This window comes from Ascaphus truei, chromosome 15 (assembly GCF_040206685.1).
Source record: "Ascaphus truei isolate aAscTru1 chromosome 15, aAscTru1.hap1, whole genome shotgun sequence".
Taxonomy (NCBI): domain Eukaryota; kingdom Metazoa; phylum Chordata; class Amphibia; order Anura; family Ascaphidae; genus Ascaphus; species Ascaphus truei.
The window spans coordinates 39636156-39663581 of NC_134497.1; the positions used below are offsets into that span (position 1 = coordinate 39636156).

Here is a 27426-nt window from a genome sequence, read left to right on the forward strand (position 1 = left end):
AACAACTGAGAAAATAGTAGTGAGATCCTTCTAAAGAGGACAAACAGACACTTATAACCAAACTTAAAGGGGGAGACAAGACCCACTCACAAAAAAAAATAAAAAGAGGGAGGGAGTCGGAAGGTCTGGGTGGGGTGGGGAAGGTTGGGGGTGAGGTATGAAGAGTGAGGTGGTAGTGGATGCATCCCGAGGCCCGACCCCGAACACGTGTGGGCTGGGTCGCTTCTCTAATTGCTAATATTATAATGCTGCTATATAGGGTCTTAGGGATATAGAATACGACCCGTAAGCCCCTCCCAAGGAGAACGCATCTACAACTATCAGAGCCAGATTGAGGTCCTCTCTATCCCGGGATATCTGTCTGTGCCAGCCAGGGCGTCCAGACTTTTAGGAAATTGTCACCAGTGTCGTTAACTAAACTCGTTAACTTTTCCATCTGGCAAATGAACCAAATTCGATTTTAGAATCTTTGGGATGGTTGGAATATCAGATTGTTTCCATAATGCTGCGACATCGCTCCGCGTTGCAATTGCAAAATGGGCAATTAGTTTGTTGTGTGCTTTGGTGAGGCCCATCAATGGCCTGTTCAGGAGGAACAGCCACGGGTCTGGGGGTATTGCGAGATCCAACAATCTCTGAATCCAATGTCAAATCGCCTCCCAGAGTGGAGAGATCCGAGGGCAGGACCACAGCATATGTAACAGGTTGGCTGATCCTCAGCACTGGCGAGGGCACAGGGGGGAGGATCCCGGCACAAACCTTGATAATTTCAGTAGGGTGAGGTACCATCGCATTAGGACTTTATATGCGTTCTCCTTAAGAGTGGTGCATATGGAGCTCTTTGCAGTGGCCATGTATATAGCGCTCCAATCTTCATCCTCTAAGTTTTCTCCTAAATCTGTTTCCCATTGAGATCGAATGAGGGTATCCGCTGTGCATGTTCACCAGAACTGATCACTTCTCCGTAGAGCTGAGATGTAAGTCCCTTTGTGTCGGTCTCAGCCAGGACAGAGCTTTTCGAAAGATATTAATAGGGGGTATGGGGCATATTTATTATAAAATGCCCTGATCTGGAGGTATCTAAAGAATTCTGAGTGGGGCATCTCTTTTCTTTTTCTTTTCTAGTCTGATATGGTCAAATGTTTTGATTTTTCTATCATGTCCCTCAGATCTCTAATCCGATTGTAACCCTTCTGCCTCCAGATTGAGATATTACCGACCGATAGCCCCGGAGCGAATTCAGGATTATTCCATATGGGTGTCACCATGGAGTGTTTTGTCGTGAGGGAATGCCTGATTTTCGTAGCCTCCCAGACTGACAGTGAGTTGGTCATTGAGGATAGCGGCATTGTGGCGAATTTTCGCTCCGTTTTAGGTAACCAAATTAAGCTGCTTTGATACAAAGGTGCGCATGCAGCATTTTCTATTTCCACCCATCTCTTCAACTTCGGATTAGATTGCCATTGTACAATTTGGCTTAATTGTGCCGCCTTGTAATATGATAGCAGGCAGGGTACTTCTAGGCCGCCAGCCAGCACAGGTCTTTTCATATTTAGTTTACTTACCCTCGGTTTTTTACCTCCCCAGATAAATTTGGAAATTTCAGATTGAAGTGAGTGCATGTCCCTCAATCTGAGTGGCACTGGAAGAGTTTGGAAGAGGTATAATATACGGGGGAGTAGGTTCATTTTGACACTATGGATTCGTCCAATCCAGGATATCCTTTTGGATGCAGGTAGAAAAAATGGATTGCCAGCAGACCGCAACGTTCAAAAAGCACCTTCAACTCACCAGATGTGGAAAATTAAAATGCCTTTATTAAACTACATAAAAATGAAATGGGACAAACAAAATACAAAAAACACACAACCTCCTACGCGTTTCAGGCTCTAAGAGCCCTTTCTCAAGGGGGATAGTTGGTACTGTGAGTTAAGCTCATTAATATAGCCCCCCTGTGCACTTGAAACACAGCTGTAATGGATAATTATTAATTGTGCACACATTAATGGTAATCAAGACATCACAAACACTTGGTATAAAGCATTACACATGTAAAAGATCTGAATAAAATACAATACAAAAAGATACATGTATATAATTCATATGAAGTATGAAAATGAACTAACTCTTGAAATTCTATAGTTAATCACTTCAACAGTACAAATCCATGGTAAAGATAATACAATCCTACCAAAGAGAGATGTTATACAAATGTATCATAGATGTAATAGAAACTTCAGCAAAGGGATATGTATAAAATAAATGCATAAAGGGACTATATATAAAAGAATAAGAGAATCACAAGAGGTATCAATATGGTTTGTATAGATGTTAGATAAAGCATAACATTGATTCATAATAGTCCATATCTATAAGATACCAATATCAAATAATGTATCAGAAAGAGGTAACATAAACCCATTGAACTGTTCATGGCATCGTTCTATTGATATAAAGGATCAGAAATACACATAACTTAGTGGGTGATTTAAATAAATCAATCATATTACAAAAAATATTTCAGATCCCACTCAGTGTTTAACCCTTTAGGGATCAGTGTATCCAGTGTAAATATCCAGTGGGCCTCTCTGCGGTAGAGTGTATTAACTCTATCTCTGCCATATTCACTTCTACCGCTTTATCGATGATCTATTGATTATTTGGAGTGGTACGGTTGAAGAGCTAAATTTGTTTATTGATCATATCAATTCTAATACATTGAATCTGCGTTTTACATCACAACACCACTCCAATTTCATACACTATTTAGATTTGAAACTTTATGTGGGTCTTGACCAGCGGGTGCACACAGATATTTTCCGGAAAGACAATGCTAAAAACACCTTATTGCATGCGAGCAGCGGCCATAGTCGGGGTCTTTTTAAAGGTATACCCTATGGGCAATTCATACGCCTAAGGAGGAATTGTTCTAATTTGGAAGACTTCCATCTGAGATCAATTGATTTAACTAACCGCTTCCTGGCTAGAGGATACAATAAGGATATGTTACAAGAAGCATACCAAAATGCCCTTCAACAGAGCAGAAATGATATTATATGTAGATCGATAGAACAGAATAACCTTAGAAATCATAAAACTCAAGGCAAATATGATGTTAACCGTTCTAATAATGATACTCCATATTTCATCACTAAATTCAGCAGACAAGCAGATGCTATTAGAAATATTGTGAACAAGCATTGGTCTATTTTGACCATAGACCCTCTACTAAGAAGTATTACCACAACCAGACCAAGGTTTGTTTTTCAAAGATCACAGACCATTGGTAATATGGTTGCACCTAGTGTAATTAAGAAAGATAGATTAAGTACTAAAAAAGAATTCTTTCCGAAATTAGTCGGGTGTTTTGCTTGCGGGAGATGCAAAATTTGCAAATATGTTCTACGGTCTAAAATATTTACTAATATAGACAATACTAGATCTTACAAGATTCCTCTTTTTGTAAACTGCAGGACAGAGTATGTGATCTATATGCAGATTTGTGGGTGTCAAAAGAAATATGTAGGTCTCACGACACGTATGTTTAAGCTTAGAATACTTGAACACATGAGGTTAATCCTAAAAAAGGATCAGATCCACCCCGTAACCAAACATTTTACTGTATGCCAGGATGGGTCTCTCAACAACTTTAGATGTATTGCTATTGAACAGGTTCCAATACATTTTAGAGGCGGAGATAGAGTTAATACACTCTACCGCAGAGAGGCCCACTGGATATTTACACTGGATACACTGATCCCTAAAGGGTTAAACACTGAGTGGGATCTGAAATATTTTTTGTAATATGATTGATTTATTTAAATCACCCACTAAGTTATGTGTATTTCTGATCCTTTATATCAATAGAACGATGCCATGAACAGTTCAATGGGTTTATGTTACCTCTTTCTGATACATTATTTGATATTGGTATCTTATAGATACGGACTATTATGAATCAATGTTATGCTTTATCTAACATCTATACAAACCATATTGATACCTCTTGTGATTCTCTTATTCTTTTATATATAGTCCCTTTATGCATTTATTTTATACATATCCCTTTGCTGAAGTTTCTATTACATCTATGATACATTTGTATAACATCTCTCTTTGGTAGGATTGTATTATCTTTACCATGGATTTGTACTGTTGAAGTGATCAACTATAGAATTTCAAGAGTTAGTTCATTTTCATACTTCATATGAATTATATACATGTATCTTTTTGTATTGTATTTTATTCAGATCTTTTACATTTGTAATGCTTTATACCAAGTGTATGTGATGTCTTGATTACCATTAATGTGTGCACAATTAATGTTTATCCATTACAGCTGTGTTTCAAGTGCACAGGAGGGGCTATATTAATGAGCTTAACTCACTGTCCCAACTATCCCCCTTGAGAAAGGGCTCTTAGTGCCTGAAAGGCGTAGGAGGTTGTGGATTTTTTGTATTTTGTTTGTCCCATTTCATTTTTATGTAGTTTAATAAAGGCATTTTAATTTTCTACATCTGGTGAGTTGAAGGTGCTTTTTGAACGTTGCTGTCTGCTGCCAATCCATTTTTTCTACCTGCATTGCTCTTCGATTGGATCGACGCACTGAGAGAAGGAGGGCACGCCATATGGGAGTCTACGTGTGCGATTGCATCTTCCGCGGATTCAGCGGAGAGAAGGGAGCCTGCACCGGACGGATCGGAAGTGATCACACGCACTACCGGCACTCGAGAGCTCCACAAAGTTTGTGAGAGGAGACGCAGCCGAATTGGAGACGAATGACGTCAATGCTGCTTGCTGGACCTAGGCATTGAAACAGGAGCGCTACAAGAGGGATTCACAGAGGTATTTACATTGTTTACTCTGGTTCACATGCATCCCAAGTAGCGGTGTCCATTGGAGCTCCGTTATTGCCTCACACTGTCCTCGGTCACCTCTTCAAGCAACACTTATTGACACCCACGTTTTCATTTTCCCTCATAGTTTTCCTCAGTTGTTCACAACACTATTAACTTTATTTTTTATTTTTTATGACTCTCTGTTTTGAGCTTTTAGTAGCCTTGTTACAGACTATCCTTTTGGATGTCCACTTCTGTAAATCAGATTTTAGGGTCCGAATCAGGTTGGGGTAATTTGCATTGTACACGTCCTTTACAGTTTTGGTGATGTGGACACCCAGGTATTTTATGTGGTTTTGTTGCCAGTTAAATTTGAAATTCAATTTTAATAATTTCTCTTTGTGTCTAGGGAGGTTGATGTTGAGGGCTTCCGACTTGCATTGATTAATTTTAAAGCCGGAGATCTTAGAGAATCGATCTAGTAGGTCGAATAGGTTTGGTAGGGAAGTGAGGGGTTTTGTGATAATCAGAAGGGTGTCATCTGCGTACAGGGCCGCTTTATGGGTCTGGGAGTATGCGTTTAACCCTGAGATGTCTGGGTTTCCTCGGATTTGTGCCGCCAGTGGTTCAATACATAGGGCAAAAAAAAGAGGAGATAATGGGCAGCCCTGTCTCGTGCCACTCTTTATTTGAAATGGCAGAGAGGGGTAGCCTTGGTGTACGACCCTGACGGTGGGGTTAGAGTATAGCGACAGAATCGCTTCGCTCACCCGATCTCCAAAGCCAAATGTCGCAAGCGTCGCTTTCAAATATGGCCAGTCTAATCTATCGAAAGCTTTTTCCGCGTCCAGACTTAACAACATACTTTGAGTTCTCTTACTATTTGCCAAATCCAACAGATCAATAAATTGTCGTGTATTATCCGCTGCTTGCCGGCCCTTGATAAATCCGACTTGATCTGGGTGTATACGTCTGGGTAGGATGAGACTAAGTCTATTGGCCAACAATTTAGCGTATAATTTAACATCGGTATTAATTAATGATATAGGCCGATAGCTTTTGCAGTCCAGTGGGTCTTTCCCAGTTTTATGTATTAGTGATATCGACGCCTTTAACATCTCCTTGGGGATGGGGGCTCCCGCTAAAATTGCGTTAAACATGTGGAGCAACCTTGGGACGAGTGGCTTTATAAATTTCTTATAATAAAGCCCTGAGAATCCATCCGGCCCTGGGGCCTTTGATGGTTTCAACTCTTTAATGGCCTGTGACAGTTCTTCTATAGTGAAGTCAGCGTTCAGGGCTTCTCTGTCTGTGTCCGTCAATCTCCCTAGATTTGAGCTGGTTAAGAAATCTTTTAGGGCACCGCTTGTTTTGGTGTTATGTGCCACTTTTTCACCATTATACAGTGTTTCATAAAATGAGCTGAATTCGTCTTCTATTTTCTGAAGATTAGACGTGGGGTACCAGATTTTAAGTGTATAGCTTGGATGTTATACTTAGCTTGCTTATCCTTTAGCATGCGGATCAGCATTGTATCCGGCCTGTTCGCTTTCTCATAAAATCTCCTCTTTGACCAACTCAGTGAATTGTCCGCCCTGGAGGCTAGGAGCATGTTAAGTTCAATTTTGGCGTCTTTTACCTCCTGCAAAGTTTTAGGGTCTAAAGTTTTTTTTATGTTTAGAGGAGAGAGTCTGTAATTTGGTTTGGAGAGTGATAATTTTGGACTCCCTTTCTCATTTTCGTCTGGCTGTGATATTTATTAACGTGCCTCGTAATGTTGCTTTATGAGCTTCCCATAGAACTAATGGTGAATCGACAGAGCCTGTATTTATATTAAAGAATTGGTCTATTTCGTTACCAATAATATCACAGATCTCGGGAATTTTTAAGATTGATTAATTTAGTTTCCAATTCGTCCCAGGTCTATCCGTACGGATATTATTGCACCTTAGCTCTATTGGTGCATGGTCAGACCATGAAATATCATGGATCCCAGCTCGGGTAACCATAGGAACCAGGTGACAGGATACGAAAAAGTAATCAATTCTGCTGTATGAGCCATGAGGATGAGAGAAGAATGTGTAATCCCTATCAGCCGGATGTAATTCTCACCATATATCTGTTAGCTGGGTTGTCTTGAGGCCCCGGCGTACCGAGACACCCGCTCCTTTGTTATATTGACCTGCAACCCCTGACCTATCTAGGTGCGGTTGCATGACCATGTTAAAGTCACCTGCTAGTACGACGCACCCTTGAGCCACTGAGCTCAGGGTTCTGAAAAACTTATCGAAAAAGATCGTACTCTTTTCGCAGGGGGCATATATGCAAGCCAGTGTAATTTTCTGTCCCCTAATCGCCCCTACTACTATGATGTATCTGCCATCACTGTCGCGCTTAGTTAACTGCACTTCAAATGGAATGCTATTTCGAATTAATATAGCTACCCCGCGTTTTTTAACTGCTGCAGCAGCTGAGAAAACCTGAGTAAAATCTTTGTCAAGATGTTTGGGGGCGCTAGATCTACTGAAATGTGTCTCCTGCAAGAAAAGGACCTCGGCGTGTTTCCTTTTGTAGTCTGAAAAAGCCAGCTTCCGTTTGGTTGGGTTGTTAAAGCCCTGCACGTTGTGAGAAATAAGTATCAACGCCATTTATTAATGTGTGTTTAAGTCAGCGTCTGGATATCTTTAAACTCACCCAAGTCTCCGTCCTTCGAACATATCCGGTCCACTGCCCCGAAACGCACCCGTTCCACCTGTTTTGTGTTTTGCCGGTGTGGCTGATGTTCCTCTGGGAGGGGGAGTGAGGGAGAAGCGGGAGAGGAGGGGGGGAGGGGGAGAGGGAGGGTGCGGAAGGGAAGAGGGAGGGGAGGGAGGGGGGAGAGGAGACCACACGTAGGTAAAAACAGAAGGGAAATAACAAAAAATAGAGTGTATACATAACATCAACACTACAATGACATCAAATAATAAGACAAGAGTCCACCCCGGGAGCCCCCGAGGGTGTCTCTTGCGCCCATGGGGTTGGTCTCTTGGCCCAGTCTTACAAAGGGATCTCCCCTTCTTGCTGGGACCCGGCCCCCCTGGGACTTGTTTGCGATCCCTCTGTCTCCGGGACCGTATCTGGAAACGCATGCACGCCGACATGGGAAAACCCGCCGGCGCGTTTTTATTAATCAGCTAGTATATTGAACTCCTTATAACTTCTCAACGTTGGAAACTGAAACAGAAACTGCATATCATAAACATAATAGAAAACTTAACCTTGTGTCTACCTTCTTTCGTCTTCCCTAGACCACTCCTTTAACCCCTAACTAATTAACCCCATTAAGAAAGCTAACTCCTAGTCCTCTGGTCTGTTGCGGTCATGGCCAAAGGCTTCCTCTTCTACTTGGTAACACTATTATGCATTAGAGTATTTACATAGATGATCCGACTAACCCCCCCCCCCCCCCCTCCCCCTCCCTGCGATTCGGAACCCTTCAGACCAAACGGCTGTCCCTTGTCAGTCTGTACTACCTAACCTATCTATCCCACCTTGGATAGTGATCTGCAAGTCTCCCAGCAGCCGTATGTAGAGACCCCTCTATATGTACTCTTTAGGCGCATCGGAAATTATATGACTCCCAGCTTACGTACTTCATTATCTATAGTCCTCCAGCATCTACGTTGTTGGGCCGCATAGCTGACCCTGTGCTATATCCTGGTAACTCAAGCTGGGAGGATAGCACTTCGTCTGGTGCTGGCTAGATATTGATACGGGTTGTTCTCTCTAGTGAATGGCCGTGGAGCTCACCTCTCTATTAATGTTGTTTATCGTGATCCCTGTGGTGGGGTTAGGATCTATATGTGGGACTTATAAGCGAAATACCTGTAGGAGATACATATACCTGCTAGCCTGCTAATCTATCTAGTTTAGGGAGATACCTGTCCTCAGGGGTTATATGTCATCCCCCCCCTCCCTCTACCCAACCCCTCCCTCCCTTCCCCCCCCCTTCCCTCAAATCTTTTTTATTATGTGTGTGATTGTGCAAGTCCACAGTTCTGGGAGGTAACCCCAGTCTGGGGCCGCCATGCCCGGTCCCCCGCAGTGTGGTCTCGTCGCGGCCGCACTCCCTCTAGGCTCGTCTCTCTCTGCGTCCTTGGGGGGGAACCCTGTATCAGCGCTCCTCTGTGGCCATCTTGGAGAGGATCTGAGTCGTCCACAAGCGCCACAGCTTCCAGATCCCACTGCGCAGGCGTCCGGTACCAATTCTCGCTAGAGGACGACGCAGGTCGATGACGTCATTGGAAAAGCCCGCGAAGATCAGTGAAGGTCCCGCGCTTCTCAGGGATGGAGCGAGCCAAGATGGCCGCTGTTCCGAAAACGTGAGTGGATCCTTCTGAATGGCGGGGTTCTGAGTCTCATTTCTAGGGATTGGTAAGGGCTGTGAGAGGGGTCCAGTGCAGTCACAAGGTCGTTAGGGGCTTTATTGGGTTTGGTTGAAACTGTAGATTCCCGTGGTTGTGGATAAACAGGGGCGGCTTATGCAGGGCTCAGTGTCTCAGCTGCGGGTCACTATCTCAGTTCATGGGGACGTGGGAGCGCCATCTTTAGCCGCCGCATGGTGAGGGGGACTCAGTGCGGATCCCAGGACCCTCCGCAGGAATCCCTCTGCGTCCTCCACATTTTTGAGGGTATGTGCCACCCCGTTTTTAAAGACCATTAGGGCACACGGGAATAGCCAGCAGTACCTTACCTCTTGGTCACGCAGTGTTCTGGTAACGGGGGCTAATGCTCTCCTTTTTGCGAGCGTGGCCGGTGACAGATCCTGATATACTTGAAATTTTATTTGCTCAAACTCCACCACCTTCAGTTCCCTTGCTATCCGGCATGTTTCTTCTTTGGTGCGGTAGCAGTGGAATCTAAGCACCACGTCCCTCGGGGGATCTCCTTGCTGAGGTCTTCCCTGCAGCGCCCGGTGGCACCTGTCCAGAACCAGGTCTCTGGCAGCCATGTCTGGGAATAAATGTTCCAGCCACCTCGAGGTGAATTCCTCTGGATCTGTTATAGATTCTGGGAACCCCTTCAGCCGTATGTTACAGCGCCGGTCGCGGTTCTCTGCGTCCTCAATTTTATCTTCCAGAGAAGTGATGTGTGCCTTTAAGGTGGTCATTTGAGTTTGCGTTTGTGCTGTGGTTGTAGCTGTCTCATCTGCCCTGGATTCCAAAGCGGCAGTACGCTCCCCCAGTGCATCCACATCCTTCCGAAGCGCCCATAGTTCAGACTTAAAGAATTGTTTCATATTGCTGCAAAACTCCTTCATGTCCTTACATCGCATTACAGCCATATCGTCTGGTTCTTCAGGTGAGGAGTCTATTTCTGGGTCTGCTGATGCTGTCTGCACTGGAGACTCAGGTATGTCAGCCCTGGCAGCCTCTTTGCTCCTAAAATAAGTAGACACCGGCTGTGTTTTTCTCCTTAAAGTCTTGGTTGATGCCATCTCTGTATATTTAGACACGTTCTGCAGGTTCTGAATTATGCAGTTTCTGTGTTTTTGCTGGAGTTAGATCGTTTTGAAACGCCGGAGGGGGTGGAGCTCACACTCTAAGCTGCCATTCACCTCCCTGTCGTGCACGCCTCTCCCCATAACCATCAATTCTAAATCCAAAAAATTAATTTTACACTTATCCGTTTCGAATGTAAACCTTAGATCCATTTGATTATCATTAAAAGATGTCAAAATATCAGTGAATGTCTCCTGATCACCGTCCCAAATAAATATAAGATCGTCTATGAAACGGCCATAGATCACCAAGCCCTCTCCCAGCCTAGCATTACCCCACACATGGGTATCCTCCCATAGGCCCATGTATAGGTTAGCATAGCTGGGGGCAAAACGGGTGCCCATGGCCGTTCCCCAGACCTGTTAATAATACTCACTTTAAAACAAAAAATAATTGTGCTCCAAAATAAACAAAATAGACTTCAAAATAAAATTATTTTGTGTAATATTGAGTCGAATTTCTTTCTCCAAAAAATGTGCTGCCGCTGCTACTCCCTTTGTGTGACTGATACAAGTATATAAGGAGGCCACATCACATGTGGCCCAAATATATGTAGATTTCCAGGGGATCTCCGAGATGGAATCGATAACATGCAGCGTGTCCTAATATATGATCTTAATTTAACCACCAAGGGATGTAGATAATAATCTACATATTGGGACACGCTGGACGTCATCGACTCCACCCCAGAGACTATCGGTCTTCCCGGTGGATGTTCTAAATCTTTATGTATCTTTGGTATATGATAGAACACAGGTGTCCTAGGGAACCTTTTAAATAGGAATTCAAATTCTGATTTTGTAATAATCTCCTTGTGTTGTGCCTCTAAAAGAAAGTTTTTTAATTCTTTTTGATATTCATTCATAGGATCTTTATCCAAAAGTATATATGATATACCATCCCCCAATAGACGGTTGGCTTCAGCCACATATTCATCCCTATCTTGGAGTACTATGCCTCCTCCCTTGTCTGCTTGTCTTATTACAATTCCATTTAATTCACTCAATTCTTTTAAAGCCTGTATTTTATTTTTGTGTAAATTCCTCTTTTGTAGTGAAGGCTTACTCTGACACAATGACTCAAAATCTTTCAATACTAGTGTGTAAAATGTATCTATGAATCCTCCCTTCGCGTGATATGGAAAAAAAAAGTTGATTTAGGGACAAAAGGTGAGTATTTAATATTGATTGTATGAGGTTCTATCAATACAGAACCATCACTTGTGGGGGACTGAGAATTACTTAAATCGCACATATAAACTGAATGGTCTTGGAGATGTTGAGAATTAGAAAATTGAGAATGTCTTAAATAGCACATGTGAACTGAATTATCTGGAAGATTAGAATGGGCCATAGCTGAGAGAGACAATACTGGATCCACCGTAACCCCCGAAATATTTGATGTAACATTTATTTCTTGTGTGAAATGCTGAGTAAAACAATCCAAATTTGGACTATAATCGACATCAGCACCACCGATAAACCTTCTAGATGTGACATCCCCACCATCTGATAGGAGGGAGGTCATTGCTTTAATGCAATCCCTCTCCTGGGTATTGAAAATTTCCTCCTCCTTACTTTTTGATGCAAAAAATCTCATTAGAGTGATCTTTTTTACATACCTATTTAAATCAACAAATAAATTACATTTTCTAGGTAAACTACTAGGTGCAAAAGAAAGACCTTTGGAGAGGAGTGAGGTGTGATGTGCCGATAACACAAAACTTGACAAGTTGAAAATACCGTGACTCTCTGGCATCAATGTCCTTAGTCTGCTCTCCTTTCTTTGTTCGCGCTGCCCTGATCTTCTTCCTCGCTGTTTCTTTTTCTGCGTTGTGATGAACCTCCCCATGATGTGGGGTGTCTGTCCCAAAGGGGGTATGTTCTCCCTCTTTCTCTTTCCTCTTCCTTCACCATCTCTAAAAAAGAAGCAGTATGAGAAGTGGTATGTGTGGAATTGGACAAAGGTGGTGAGGATTCCCTATTCCGATGTTTAGATATTGCCCCACTGGCTACCTCCTTTTCTCTATCCTCATGGTTGATATGAGAGGTGGTGGGGGAATCCTGCAATGCATCAAATCGATTATCTGTAATGCATGTATATGAGGAAGGTTTATCTTCCTTACTCTTATTTTCTTTAGATGCATGTGTTTTGGATGAAGCTATCGGGGTTTGGCGATATTCCCTACTACTTTCCCTATACTTATTATATTTCTTTCCCTTTCTTGTGGGATAATGATGTTTAGAATCATCTCGCCTATGTCTTCTCCAATCAGTGACCCTATCTGTAGCATAATCATTAGTATATCTAAGGTATTTTTTATCCTTACGCTCGCTCCATAGTCTCCCTCTCAAAACTCAATACTCTCTTGTTAACTAGTTTATCCAATTCTTGAAATTCCTCACTATCCACATGTGGAATTAAAATTTGTTGTACTTCAATTTCTTTCTCAGTGCTTTTCACCCTCTCTTCTCGATATGAGATTAATAAGCGAATCAGTGAGAAAGAACATTTTTCCAAAATATTGTTCCAATTGGTGGAAAATTCCTCATTTGTTTCAAAAGTAGGCTTTTTTGTAACTCTTAGCCCCCTTGGAATAATTTTTTCATTTAAATATCTTTCCAATGAGAGGAGATCTAGCCAATGCTTCATCTCCTCTTTAGCCAATTTCTCAAGCTTAAAGAAATTGGTTTTCAAATCAATGCCCTCCTCCATATTTTCTACCGTTGTAGACTCAGTTGGTTTAAGGTATTTTTGCCTTCTGGCTAACCTTTCTTTACTGCTAGACATCATGATTAAAACACAGTATTTGCTGTCACCTAAACCCCAGCAGCTATCCGTGAGTTGAAAGCTATTCACAAATATATACAATTAAGGACTGCGCCTGGGTGTAGTGTGACAGCAAAAAATAGAGAAAATACCAAATGCAAAATAAAAATAATGACCTATAAAGCAATAATACTCTCTTACTGTAAAATCAATGACACTAAATGAAATGTGCATAAATTGTTACAAACATTTTTGAATTATACCTTCACAACTGAAACTATCGATTTACTATCTATCTTAATTTAATTTACTTACTATCTATCAAAGGATTTGGAAAGATTCCTGCCACTTTAATTGGTGTTTTGCAGCTAGTGAGATTTCCTTTTAAATGGTTAAATATTATGATCTACTTTAAATGTATGATCCACTACATCTACTCTCCCGGCCCTCATGCTGCACATGTTTTGCTAAACCCTTCATTTTTACAATGTACATCTACAGTTTACTTTCATCCTCAACTTTTTGTGATATGCCCACTTACCTCTCCTTCATGGCCTTTTGTAAGACAGTTTGTGTAACAGTGACTTTTTTGTCTCGTCTAGTACAAAGCCAAGCTCCAATTATCCACCCATGCCAACACTGCAAGGTTGCTTTTAGCAGTCAGGATTACCTCCTCAAACATCTGAAGTTCAAACACCCAAATGACTATATGGAAAAGATGAGGACAGAACAATCTTGCAACATTCCAATAAATATGACAGAAAATGCATCTTTCAACCAGTCAAGGCAATTAATAAACAATGTAACTGCTTCTCATTCCAAAAAATATATATTAGCAGCTGCCACAGGAAAAGATCATGGAGAAAGTGGGAAGAGTCTGACTTGGATATCAGACCATAACCTACAGAAGAGGACACAGACTGGGGAGAGACCGCATTTATGTAGGGAATGTGGGAAGGGATTTAGTGTGTTATCCAACCTGAATACACACATGAAGACACACACAGGGGAGAGACCAAATGTATGTGGGGAATGTGGGAAGGAATTTAGTCGGTTATCCCACCTGAACAAACACATGAGGTCACACACAGGGGAGAGACCATATGTATGTGGGGAATGTGGGAAGGGATTTAGTCAGTTATCCCACCTGAAAAATCACAAGAGGACACACACCGGGGAGAGACCATATGTATGTGGGGAATGTGGGAAGGGATTTAGTCGGTTATCCAGCCTTGACAGACACAAGAGGACACACACAGGGGAGAGACCGCATGTATGTGGGGAATGTGGGAAGGGATTTAGTCGGTTATCCCACCTGAACAATCACAAGAGGACACACACAGGGGAGAGACCATATGTATGTAGGGAATGTGGGAAGGGATTTAGTCAGTTAGCCGACCTGAACATTCACAAGAGGAGACACACAGGAGAAAGACCGCATGTATGTGGGGAATGTGGGAAGGGATTTATTGACTTATCCAGCCTGAACAAACACGAGAGGACACACACAGGGGAGAGACCACATGTATGTGGGGAATGTTGGAAGGGATTTAGTCGGTTATCCAGCCTTGACAGACACAAGAGGACACACACAGGGGAGAGACCGCATGTATGTGGGAAATGTGGGAAGGGATTTAGTCAGTTAGCCGACCTGAACATACACAAGAGGACACACACAGGGGAGAGACCATATGTATGTGGGGAATGTGGGAAGGGATTTAGTATGTCATCCACCCTGAACAATCACAAGAGGACACATACAGGAGAGAGACCGCATGTATGTGGGGAATGTGGGAAGGGATTTAGTATGTCATCCACCCTGAACAATCACAAGAGGACACACACAGGGGAAAGACCGCATGTATGTGGGGAATGTGGAAAGGGATTTATTGACTTATCCAGCCTGAACAAACATGAGAGGACACACACAGGGGATAGACCGCATGTATGTGGAGAATGTGGGAAGGGATTTAGTCTGTTATCCAGCATGAACAGACACCAGAGGAGACACACACAGGAGAGAGACCGCATGTATGTGGGGAATGTGGGAAGGGATTTAGTGTGTTATCCAGCCTGATCAGACACCAGATGACACACATGGGGAGAGACTGCATGTATGTGTGAAGGGATTTAGTCGGTTATCCAGCTTGAACACACATGAGGACACACACAGGGGAAAAACCAATCTCTAAAGCCAGACATGTTTAAGGATAACTAAAGCAATGTATGTGCAGCGCACAGCAAAAACAGAGAGCAGGTATGGCAAAAATGACGCATAGAAGGCTTGCACTCTCTTTTTTTTATGCGCATTCAATAAATTAATCATTTTTGCCAGACCTGATCTCTGTTTTTGCTGTGCGCTGCACATACATTGCTTTGGACATCTCTGGATTTGGACCGGCTGCACGCCAAGGAAGACTGCCGGGTACATAAGTGAGTAATTATCCTTACCTTGGGGCCAACCTAATGAGGAGGGGAGAAGTATTCACCTACGATCCCCCCACCTTCTTGGTGATATAGAGCCCTCCATATAGGTTCATGATTGTGATTGGAATGTTTTGCTTATTGCTAACCGTATCCAGCTTTGAATTTTCTGCTTATTGCTAACAGTACCCAGCTTTGCCAACTCATTCTTATTGATGGACTTTTGATTATGAATACAGGACCAGACACTTGAGCGTTACCTAATTTTCTATGTACACGTTTAGGGATAACCAGTGACTAAGACGCTCACATATAAGTGCACACGTCTATCAGTGTTACGCTAAATCACAATGAAAAGTGACTTTACTTCATGGTGCATAAAACCAGCATTTTAAAAGGATAAAAATGTATCACGTTTTAAATGCAGGTTATTTGTATCATTCTTATTGTAGTTTTATTTAAATGTTGTTCTTAATAATGTTTTATATTTTCATGCTATTGGTTCTAATAAAATGTACGTTCCTCATTATGCTGAAGCTGTCAGTAGTCTCTCAGCTGTGAATCGGAATAGTTTCACTGCGACCAATTGGCCGCCGACATTAGGCCACAGACAGACCTTCCGCCACCAGCCACTTCTAATGTAAGTTTTATTACTGTTTTGGGTAGGGAGTTATTTTAAGGGGTTGTAGGGTAAGCTTAGCAAATGGTGTTTTAGGGTAATGGCTTGAAGTAGCATTTTTAAGGATGAGGGGGCTTTGGATAGAAGGGGTTTAGGGCAGGAGTTTTAGGCACTTACCTTAGTGGTGACGTGGCCAGCGTTGTGTTGAGTAGTGGCGAAACAGCCGCGACCAAATGTCCTGTGAATACTGAGGTGAAAGACAGATACACAGACCAAAGTCCCCAGTGAGGGACATTAATGCAGTCGCCTTTACATACTGTATGTCATGTTCCTTTAATATCTCTAGAGAGCAGCAAGAGCTTATTATCTATTTCACAGGTTACACGTAGACATGAAAATGCACCTGAGGGGGTTAAGTGTCCCTTTATTGATGACATATACATATGCAGTAATGATGTAACAAATGGTCCCACCTCACACAGGGACCTTTTCCACTGATGGTTAAACTTGCACACCTCTATGGCAGAGATTCCTGTTACACATGCGCTGGCGTTACCTCCCCACAAGCACATTGCCAGGCTGAAGGAGGTGTTCACATGGGAATCTGAGGCCAAAATCTATGGTCAGACTCTAGGAGACCCACACCCAACTTTATTTTGTATTTGTAACTCTAACCCAGAATGAAAAGCATTTAGCTGAGGGGCACGGGACTGCGGGGGGGGGGGGCATGGGACTGTTGAGGCGGTCAAAGGACTGGAGGGGCATGTGACTGCTGTGGAGGCACGGGAATGTGTGGTGGGGTTCGGGACTGGGGTGGGCATGGGACTGTGGGAAGAGGCACGGGACTGTAGGGGGGGGGACGACTGTGGAAGCCCCTCGTTCACCTATGGCCTTTGTTTGGGGCTAGTTTAGTTTTGGCGGAAAAGTGATCCTTGTGTTACCAGGCAGATGTGAGACAGGTGTCAGGTGCTGGGCAGGTGGGCTGTGATTGTACAGGCCAGAGGGAGGGCTTGGCTAGGGAGTTTGGGCCGTAAAATGAAAGGTATGGTATGATATAACGAAAGAAGAGAAGCGCCAGCTCCATAGCATAATAATGTAAAGTAGAATACTTTATTTAAACATGGAGTAGTCAGCAGGACCTATACTCACATGGTGGGTATAAAACACATTAGGTTGAGACAATCTGTGGCTGCAGATAGACGCTGATGTGTGGACTGTCAGGCAGGTAGCCAGGAACATGGGGTCACATCCACCAGATGAGGAAAATGGTAACTGATGAATGGTAAATCTCACACAATCCCCAGAATGATCTTTCAATGGAACTAATCCCAGCTGCACCACAACACTAATCCCACCGGATATGTGTAACACACTATGCTGTGCCCCTAATAACTGAAGTTACCTCATCATGGATAAGCCACAGAGTGTCAAGGTGACGAGAACAATGTTCAGCTGGCCGTGAGTAATGGTGGCGCCACGAGGAGTGGAGAGGAGTAGAAAGGGGTAGCAGGGATGTGTGGTGCTTCCTGGAGATGTGTTCCAATCCTCAGTCCTGAACAAAAGCCCCGCCTGTCGTCCGTGTGTCACTGCGTGATGACGTCACACGTCCTACGCGTTTCATCACAGTGACTTTCTCAAGGATGAATGATTGCACTGGAAGGGCTAGCAACACCATCCAAATCTTCAAGATAGATGCTCATCCCATATACTGGTAGTTACCATATTCCACATTCACTAGATTGGCAGCTGGCAAAAAGAGACAGCACACGAGGTAGTCCAAATATAATATGTACATAACATAACATAAGCACCACAGTCATCCGACGTTTCAGTCCTCAGAATGGGACCTTCTTCCAGGTAATGCAGTGAAACAATGCCAAACACAAAACATATATACCCATAATACCTGTGCACACCCCTACTCACCACCAATAGGGACAGATTCGATGAAAACACCAGCTGTTATAGTTTACAATCACCATGAACATTACTTCCGCTACTCCAGCACTCACCACTCCCCCCTCTGGTTAGTTGGCCATTTGGGATTGACGTAGCCCGTTCTGACAGCCTCCACACGTTCGTTGCCATAGCCACCTAAAGCGCAACAACAATGAACTACACATGCGGCCAGCTTCTCAATAAGCTCATTCACAATACCAATCGCGCATGCGCGAGCTTAAAGAATGTAAACAAACAGCCGTCACTGCGAATTGCAGCTAGTCCAAGCATAATAATGCTATCGTGATACAGGGGACTGTCTGAAACACGCATACTTGTATCCCATTGTTATCAAATGTGTACAGCAACCTTATACAGGGGACACAGACCAAGGCAACCACTGTTAAAACTAAAATAAAACAGGGTGCAGAGGTAAAACAAATACAGAACCCAACTACACCAGTAAGGAAGTGGAGAGCTCGGGCTAGTAAAGAGACACATACAAAGGTGAAAAATAATAATAATAAAAAAAACATCCACAGTTAACCACAGAATATGATCATCAAAAAATAGATCTAAGCAAAAAAAATTATACTTAGAAAAAATATATAATTGGCAAAAATGACCAAAAAATGCAGCAAAAAGTGTCCAAAATCATTTATAAAAAGCAGCCCAGCTTCAGATCTTCATTTAGGCCACAGTCCTCAGCTCATAAATTAGCCTTGCCTCCTGTTGCAGGAGGAGCTTTCCTCTGTCACCGCCTCGGGTGATATTGCCACCTGCAGAATAGGCATACATCTAAGGGTTGCCATTGTATCGAAATTCTTTAAAATGGCGTGCCATAGGGAGGCACTTCAGATCCAATGCATCGGTCCCACATTGCAATGCCCTCCTGATGGTCGAACGATGTAACGCCATTCTCTCCATCATTCTTATCATTTTACCGATATATAGTAACCCGCAGGGACATCTTATAAAGTGACCAGTGTTTCCCAAATGCATTCCGCGGAACCTTGGGGTTCCGTAGAACAGACCCAGGGGTTCCGCCTACGGACGCCCCCCCTCCCACCCGATTTTGCCAGGAGCAGAGAGAAAGCAGTCTGTACTGTAGCTGCAATCTCTCCTTCCTTCAGCCATTAGGTGGCGTTGTGCTGCACAGCTCATTCAGCACCTCCTTGCTGCATGCAGCTGTGATAAGGCGAGAGATTGAGTGTGTGAGTGTGTCATGGGGAGGGGGGTGAAAGACACGGAGAGGTGGGGGGGATGAAAAAGAGACGGGGTGAAAGAGAAATGGGGAGGGAGTGAAAGAGAGAAATGAGGGGGTGAAAGAGACCTGGGGAGGGGGGGTGATAGAGACATGGGGTGGGGGGGTTAGAGACTGAGGGAGAGCGAGAGACACACTGGGGAGGGAATAGAGACACTAGGGGGAGGAAGTGACAAACTGGCTGGAGGGAGAGAGACACTGAGGTGAGGGAGAGAGACACACTGGCTGCTGGGAGAGACACTGGGGGGAGGGGGAGTGACACTGGGGGAGGGGGAGTGAGACATTGGAGAGGGAGATAGAGACACTGGGGAGAGGAAGTGACACACACTGGCTGGAGGGAGAGAGACTGGCTGGAGGGAGAGACACTGGGGTGAGGGAGTGAGAGACACACTAGGGGGAGGGAGTGGTGGGGGTCTTTTAAAAATGTATTGGGGCAGTGGAGGTCTTTTAAAAATAATCTTGAACCAAGAAAATGTTCGCCTGCGTCGCATTTTTCCCCCCCATGTGCTACATTAAAAATATTTAAGGGGTTCCATTCTGTTTTATATAATATAAAAGGGTTCCACGACTACATTTAATTGGGAAACACTGAAGTAGACAATATACTTAGATTCACAGTCCATGGCTTGCTTGATTTTTATAGGTACTCCGCTGCGTGGGTGATTGTACGTCAAACTCAATTGCATATATTGGCAATTTGTGCAGCCATGACAGCGGTAGGAGCCAGGTTTCCTTGCTAGCCAAGATCCAGATTGCATATATTTATCTGTGGGATCTGTGCTAGCATATGCTAGCATATGCTCCAATCTTTGCATTATTGGCTAAAATGTGCCAGGTTTTTTTTACACTGCGTTTAATAAGATTCGAGGCAATACTAAATGTGCTGACAACATTCAAACGCTTAGCCTTTTGTTCTTTGGCAGTTGTAGTGAGAAGATCATTTCTGTTAAGGCGTCTCACCTTGGCCAGGGTCCCCTGTAAATCGTCTTCATCATAGCCTCTGTCCGTAAATTGAGTCGCCATTGCTAGTAGGGCCCCCTCCACAGCTTCTGGATCACTAGTTATTCTTTTCACCCTAAGCAGCTGGGAATACGGTAAGCCCCTCTTTAAAGGTGTAGGGTGGTGGCTAGATGCATGTAGCAGGGAGTTCTTATCCGTTGGCTTACGATACACCTTTGTGGCTAGAGAACCATTGGATTTATATACCACAGTGTCCAAAATTGGGATTTTGATAGCGCTATAATGCAAAGTGAAACGGATGGTTGATGGTATCTGTGGACGGACGTTCACAGAGGTACACAATTAGGAGGCTTTATAATGTGAAATTATAATAGGCTTTATTGTGCCTGTTCCTTTTCATCAGGAAATTATCCAAGCACAGGGAGGGAACAAAGCTTCCATTCACTTGGGAGTATTTCTAGTGAAATCCTATGCAATTAGTTCACATCTCCCTTAGTCAAGCAGGTCTCGCAGCCCCAAAACATATAGCATGAAAATAAGCAGATATAAGCAGTCTCTTAAGAATAAAAGTCTTATCTGTTTCTTGGAGGGAAAATCTCACTTCCTGGTTCAGCTTCAGGTGCAATAGTTTTCCCTGTGTCTTGAATTCAGCTCTGCTGTGCAGAGCTCAAGACCGCTCTGCTCCAGAGATCTGGGTTTCTTTTGGTCAGTCTCTCCTGGGACTCAAGAACCTCTGCTCTGTCTCTCCAAAGGTCAGCTATCAGTCAGAGCTAGGGAGGAGTTACTTCCTGTCTCAAAGGCAGGCTTTTTCTACTACCTGTAATCAGGCAGGTGGTGCTAGTTAATTTGTTACCAGCAGTTAACCACCACACTGCTGGATTAGAGGCACCTTTGTGGACAGGGATAAGTCCCCTGTTACATACCTCCCCTGTTTGTGGGAAGCTCGGGCTTACCACGGCCAAAGCCCATCCTTCCACTCTCATTCGAGATCTTTCTGTGACTTGAATGAGAGTGGATGGAGGAAGAGAACCCTCTGTCCCGCTGGGATTGGAGCCCTTTCTCCAGTTTATTTTTGTCTCCTCCCGAAGGTGCTTGAGATCAGCACTCCTCAGTTGCTCGAGGAGGACTTTTTCCACGTAAAGTCTTTTTATCGCGTGCGTGGTCATGAGATTTCTGTTGCGTCGGGCACTCCTCTTTTTATAGACAAAGTGTATGGCAACAGTTGTAGAGCAGTTAGGACTAGCCCTTAGAGTTTTCTGCTCTTCTTCACACCACGGAGTCGCCAGTTCACCTTCTTTGGGACTGAGTTGCACCTCCACCTCCTTTTCTAGCGAACGTCCTATTTTTTCAGCTTCCTCAGCTAAGGATTCCTCTGGCTTTGATTCCGCACTCCTACCTCTGTTTGTTGCCTGTTGGGCAGCTGTAGGTTTGGCTAGTGCTTTCTTAGGTGGCTGTATTTGAGTCTCCTTCATATTCTGGAGCTCCGTAATTTTTGTTGTCAAGGTTGCCGCTGCGTCTGTTTCCTCCTTGGTGTACTGACTGAAGGGAATGGAACAGTCTCTCTGTCTCTCCAGCTCTTGCTCCAGTTTCTGAGCCTTCTCACGCTCCCTCTCATACAGAGTCACCTGGTATCGAAGCTCCGCCTCCAATGATGCTCTGAAGACATGCAGCATGGCCTTTAGCTCCTCATACTGCTCTGTGGGGACGTACTGGGTATTCAGACGTTCCTGCAGCGCTTGCACCTCTTTAGCAGCCTGCAGCTTTTCTTCCTGCAGCGTTTGCTGCTTCTCCTCAGCATACTGGAGGTGTGTACGCAGACCTTGCAGTTGGTTCTGCAGTCGGTGCTCTGCTTCAAACATTTCCTCTTTCAAAAGTTTATTTATTTCTTTAAGAGCCTGCAGCTCTTCATTCTTTCCCTTGACGTATTCTGTCAACTCAGAATTTTCTTTTTTTTAATCTTAAATTTTCTCTTTTTTCAGTCTGTACTATTCAGGGCTTCCTTGCAGTCCACCTTCCATTTTTGCACATCTGCTTGGAGGCGGGCTGTCTCCTGGCGTGAGACTTCCATCTCCAGGTTTAAGTTCTGAAGCTCCTTCTGAGAGACTTTGAGATCTAAGTTAAGATGTAGGATAGTTTTCCTTGAAATGTCCAGCTCCTCAGTGAGACTATGTAGTTCCTTTCTGGAAACTTCCAGGTCTGTGCGGCAGCTGTTGGTCTCATGATGTGAGGCATCCCGTGCTCTGTGGAGTGTCTGAACCTCTTTCTGAGCTACGTCCACCTCTATCTGGACACTGTTGACCTCCTGTTGTGAGGCATTCAGCTCTATGCGAAGAGTGTGAACCTCTTGCTGGAAGACTGTCATCTGCTTCAGTGCCTCCTCATACTTCCGCTTTAGCGTAGCCACCATTTTATCAGATTGGCTCTGCTTTTCATCCATGGCGGAAATAGCAGCATTTGCAGTATCTAGCTCAGTCTTGAGATCGTCCAATTCTGTCCTGGCTGTAGAGTACATTGCGAGCACATATTCCTGTAGCTTCACGTTATTTTTCATTAGCTCCGCGTAACCATCTTTCTTTTGATTCAATTGTTCACGGAGTAAATCACAGTCACGCCTGGCAATTTTCAGGGCGTCTTCAGGGCTGGTCAAGGGATCGTCACTCACTGGTTCCGGCTCCGCTTCCCTGGGATGACTAGTTGAGGGTTCCTCACTGTTGGCACCGGACAGACACTTCTTTGGGGTACACGACTTCTGCCTTGGGCCCTCTGGATATTCGGTTATACGCGGGACAAATTCTCCATTTTCTCTAGCCTGCAGGGCATCTCGGTCTCCCTTTTTCTCCACAGGATCTGTGGACGTGTCTATTACTTCCACGGTAAGTGAAGAACCGCTTTTCTTTTTCTTCCTTTTTGATTTGGATGACACCGTCCCTTCAGAGATACTGGGGTCTCCATCTTCATTTGAAGTTTTAGCAGCGTCACTGGATCCACCCGGCTTTTCTTGCAACTGTAATAGCTGACGGAAATATTCGGTGATCCACTGCTCCCGCTCTGTCTCCTGCTGATCATATTCGTCATCAAAGGGAGCGGTCTTTTCTGTTTGTGCCGAGTTCAGGCACCCCCACCATTCTTGGGGTGTTTTGTGGGTGTGACTCGGTTTGGGTTCCCCGTAAGAGATGTCTTCCTCTTTATTGGACTGGAAGGGCCACTCTTCAGTGGGATAGGGTTCATTACAGGAACACTGCATCTTGTCCTCCATTTTTAGGCTATCAGGTGTCATTTTCTTCCTGACCTCAGGAGGCGCTATTGCAGCTGTTGCCACTGTATTTGCTAGAACCCCCAATTGTGATAGTTCTACAGATGGGCATATTTTGCTTGTAGAGGTCGTGGCTCTCACAGGCATCTCTGTAGATTTTTCTTTCTTGGGTAATTGTTTTTTTTTTTTTTCAATATCAGCAGTGCTGTGCATGCATTTTCTTTTATCAGGTATACAAGATTGTGCAGTTGGTAGGTAAAAAAGTCTATTTGCTATACACCATTTATTTACTAGGTGCAATCCCTCCGCTGCAGCAACAGAATTTGTTTTTCTGCCTGAGTTCAGTAATTTTCAGTCTCATCTTTGGGTATTATGGCATTCACACTTCACACTTTGGGTGTCTGTTTTGCTCCCAAGATAATAGGCATACTGTTTTACTTGCAGGAAAAAAAACATTCTTTGCAGTGGACTCAACACTCAGCAATTGGCTTTGAAAAACCTTTTTCTTTATAGGGCAATTTTACACTCAGCATTTGTTTGCTAAAAATTCCCTTGCTTCAGCACAGTCTTGTATCAATTTTCACACTTTTCTGCATATACTACATTCACAGCTGGTAGCCCTATGCGGTGTGGCAACCTTTATTTGCAAAATCAGTACCACTCGTGGGTCACCATCTGTATTCACTGCTTCAGCGAAACTTTTGAAAACAACAAACACCTATCCCTTTCCAAGGGCTGACTCACTTCTTGAACCTTGACTATGGCTGAAAGGCAAAAGACCCCTATTTCAATGACCATATTACGCTTTGTGATAGGTAAATAAAGTTTTAGCTGCTTCAGCAGTCTCTCTCCTCTTGGGATTGGGGTAAAGAGTCCATCTGTGTTTTTGTAAGTTTCAATGCAGTGTAAGTTTCAGTGCAGTGGTGTGTCCCTTTAATTCTGATCTCTGCTGCATGAGGTTTTTTTTTTTTTTTTTCTAAGTTTCTCAGAGTTGTTTGTAGGCAAAAAAGCATAACAAAAATTTCACATAAAACTCTCCGGTCCTTTTTAACTACAAAGACACCTCTTGTCCCACCTCGGACACCATATGTGGACGGACGTTCACAGAGGTACACAATTAGGAGGCTTTATAATGTGAAATTATAATAGGCTTTATTGTGCCTGTTCCTTTTCATCAGGAAATTATCCAAACACAGGGGGGGGAACAAAGCTTCCATTCACTTGGGAGTATTTCTAGTGAAATCCTATGCAATTAGTTCACATCTCCCTTAGTCAAGCAGTTCTCGCAGCCCCAAAACATATAGCATTAAAATAAGCAGATATAAGTAGTCTCTTAAGAATAAAAGTCTTATCTGTTTCTTGGAGGGAAAATCTCACTTACTGGTTCAGCTTCAGGTGCAATAGTTTTCCCTGTGTCTTGAATTCAGCTCTGCTGTGCAGAGCTCAAGACCGCTCAGCTCCAGAGATCTGGGTTTCTTTTGGTTAGTCTCTCCTGGGACTCAAGAACCTCTGCTCTGTCTCTCCAAAGGTCAGCTCTCAGTCACAGCTAGGGAGGAGTTACTTCCTGTCGCAAAGGCGGGCTTTTTCTACTACCTGTAATCAGGTAGGTGGTGCTAGTTAATTTGCTACCAGCAGTTAACCACCACACTGCTGGATTAGCGGCACCTTTGTGAACAGGGATAAGTCCCCTGTTACAGTATCCTATTTAGAATATCGACAAAAGTTAATATGTCATCAGCACTCCCACCCCGGAGGATAAACACATCATTGTGCATATGTGTTATTAAACAGCACATGTGTATGCTCATACACATCCATGAACAGATTTGCGTATGCCGGCGCCATGTTTGACCCCATGGCTGTCCCATTAAGTTGCAAATAAAATGTATTTTCAAATTTGAAGAAATTGTGGAGTATCACATCTATAAGGAGTAGCAGGTATTTAGAAGGCGGCCCATCCAGTATTGGGGAGTTATTTAGCTTGGAACTAATTGCTTCCAATCCTTCCCTATACGGGATGTTTGTATACAAACTAGTGACATCAAGTGTTACAAGTAGGGTGTCAGTGATATCAGACATCACATCGGCCAGTTGGCCATAAAGTCCGAAGTATCCCTTATATACGCATCCATCCCCACAACTAGAGGCTGTAGAAAGAAGTCGACCAATTGTGAGAGCGGGTGACATAATGACTCCCGGGCCGATATAATGGGCCTCCCTGGCGGAGCTGTAGTTGATTTGTGTATTTTGGGGATGGTATACAATACAAGAATCTTAGAATGGTCTTGAACAAGAAACTGACTTGATTCGTCTGAAATCCAACCATTCGTCACCCCGAGTAGGATGATGGCGTCAATTTTTCTTTTATATCCCACTGTCGGATCACATCGTAAACACCTGTAATTGTTGCCCACTGACAGCTGGCTCTCTATCTCCTGTTTGTAATATGTATAATCCAAAATAACGATCCCACCGCCGTTATCGGCCGATCTCACAATTATGTTTTTATTCTTACGTAACGTCTTGAGGGCCATCTGTTCCTCTCTCGTCAAATTATGAAAGCTGGTCTTATGCGTACCAATTTTGGTCCGGGTTTCGTTGGTAACTAAATCCATAAATGTTGAGATGTTATGATTTGAGGTCTGCGGATCAAAGGTACTTTTCTTCTTAAACATCTTGTTCATAGCAGGTAAGTCTCCCCGTATACCAACCACATCTGCGGTCCTGCTTAAAAAAATCTTTTCGTTTCAATTGCCGATGTAGTTTAAAAAGGTCGACCTCCCAGTTAAAGGGGTCCTGCGTGTTGGTGGGTATAAAAGACAGACCCTTTTGCAAGACTTTTTTCTGCGCTGTTGTAAGAGTATGTTTCGATAGATTGAAGATCATCTCCTCTTTGGTTGCGCCTTTGCTCCCCTGCCTCGTGTTTTTTCTCTTTCTCTCGCTGGATAGCACCGTCCTGCGGCCACCTCTTCTAGTTGGCCATTGTTTTCCCCGGTGTGGCCACCACTGCCCCATCCTAAAAAAGACTCTGCACCGGCATTGTCAGCAGCATCCGAGTGGTCGGTATCACTAGTTGTGTATCCAGTTGTAACCGATATTCCTCGTCTTTGACGTGGGGGCAAGCGGCGTCACCCGTCACTATTCTTAGTGGTTTCTGTCTGTCCCAACAACCCCCGGTACACTTTCCACTCTTTGTAGTCTGCAACTACCAGGCGTAGCTTGTCTCTTTTGTATTTTGTCAAATTGTCAGTATAGGTGTCCATAGTCGTTTGAATTTTGTCGATCCAGTTAGTACTCGTATCTGTCGACAATATTTCATCTTTGTTGGTCATAACATCATCTATTTCGTTCTTAATTTTCACTATTTCTTTGCTGACTTGATCTATAACCAAAATCATGAGATCCAGTGAACATTTGTTCAATATAGCGATCCATTTCCGGCAAAAATCTGGATAACTTCTGCCGATAGTTGGTTGATTTTTCACCCTAAAACCATGAGGTAACATTTTCTCCCTGTGGTAGTGAGTGAGCGTGACTCCATGCAGATAATAATCAACATTGCGTTTTTTTCAATTTTATTAGGTCATTATAGACATCAATCGCTTTATCTGGGCCCACCACTGCTTCAAATGAATCCGTGAATCTGATTTTGGCTATCTCAGCCTCACTGTAACTTGCTGACTCAGTCAAAGAGGAAAAAACTCCAGCAATATCAGAAAATTCATCCATGGTTAAAAAATATAGATATTACGTAGAAAAAGACACAAGAAGTAAACCCAGCCATGCTGATCAAATAACAGCTACATGCCGTGGCAATG

At 43.6% G+C, this 27426-nt stretch overlaps 1 protein-coding gene across 5 annotated transcripts in view; it reads left to right on the plus strand.

Annotated features, from left to right (window-relative positions):
* Positions 1–16116, plus strand: part of LOC142466839 (uncharacterized) — a 95572-nt gene extending 79456 nt beyond the window's left edge. For 3 of the 5 annotated variants that reach the window (XM_075572339.1, XM_075572340.1, XM_075572342.1), the window contains exon 3: positions 13753–16116. In XM_075572339.1, coding sequence (XP_075428454.1) covers positions 13753–15227 — 1475 coding nt within the window. In that variant the 3' untranslated portion in view covers positions 15228–16116. Of the gene's footprint in view, positions 1–4511; positions 4846–13752 lie in introns of those variants that run through there. The other 2 variants (XM_075572343.1, XM_075572341.1) reach the window with 2 other exon arrangements.
* Positions 16117–27426: the final 11310 nt, after the last annotated feature.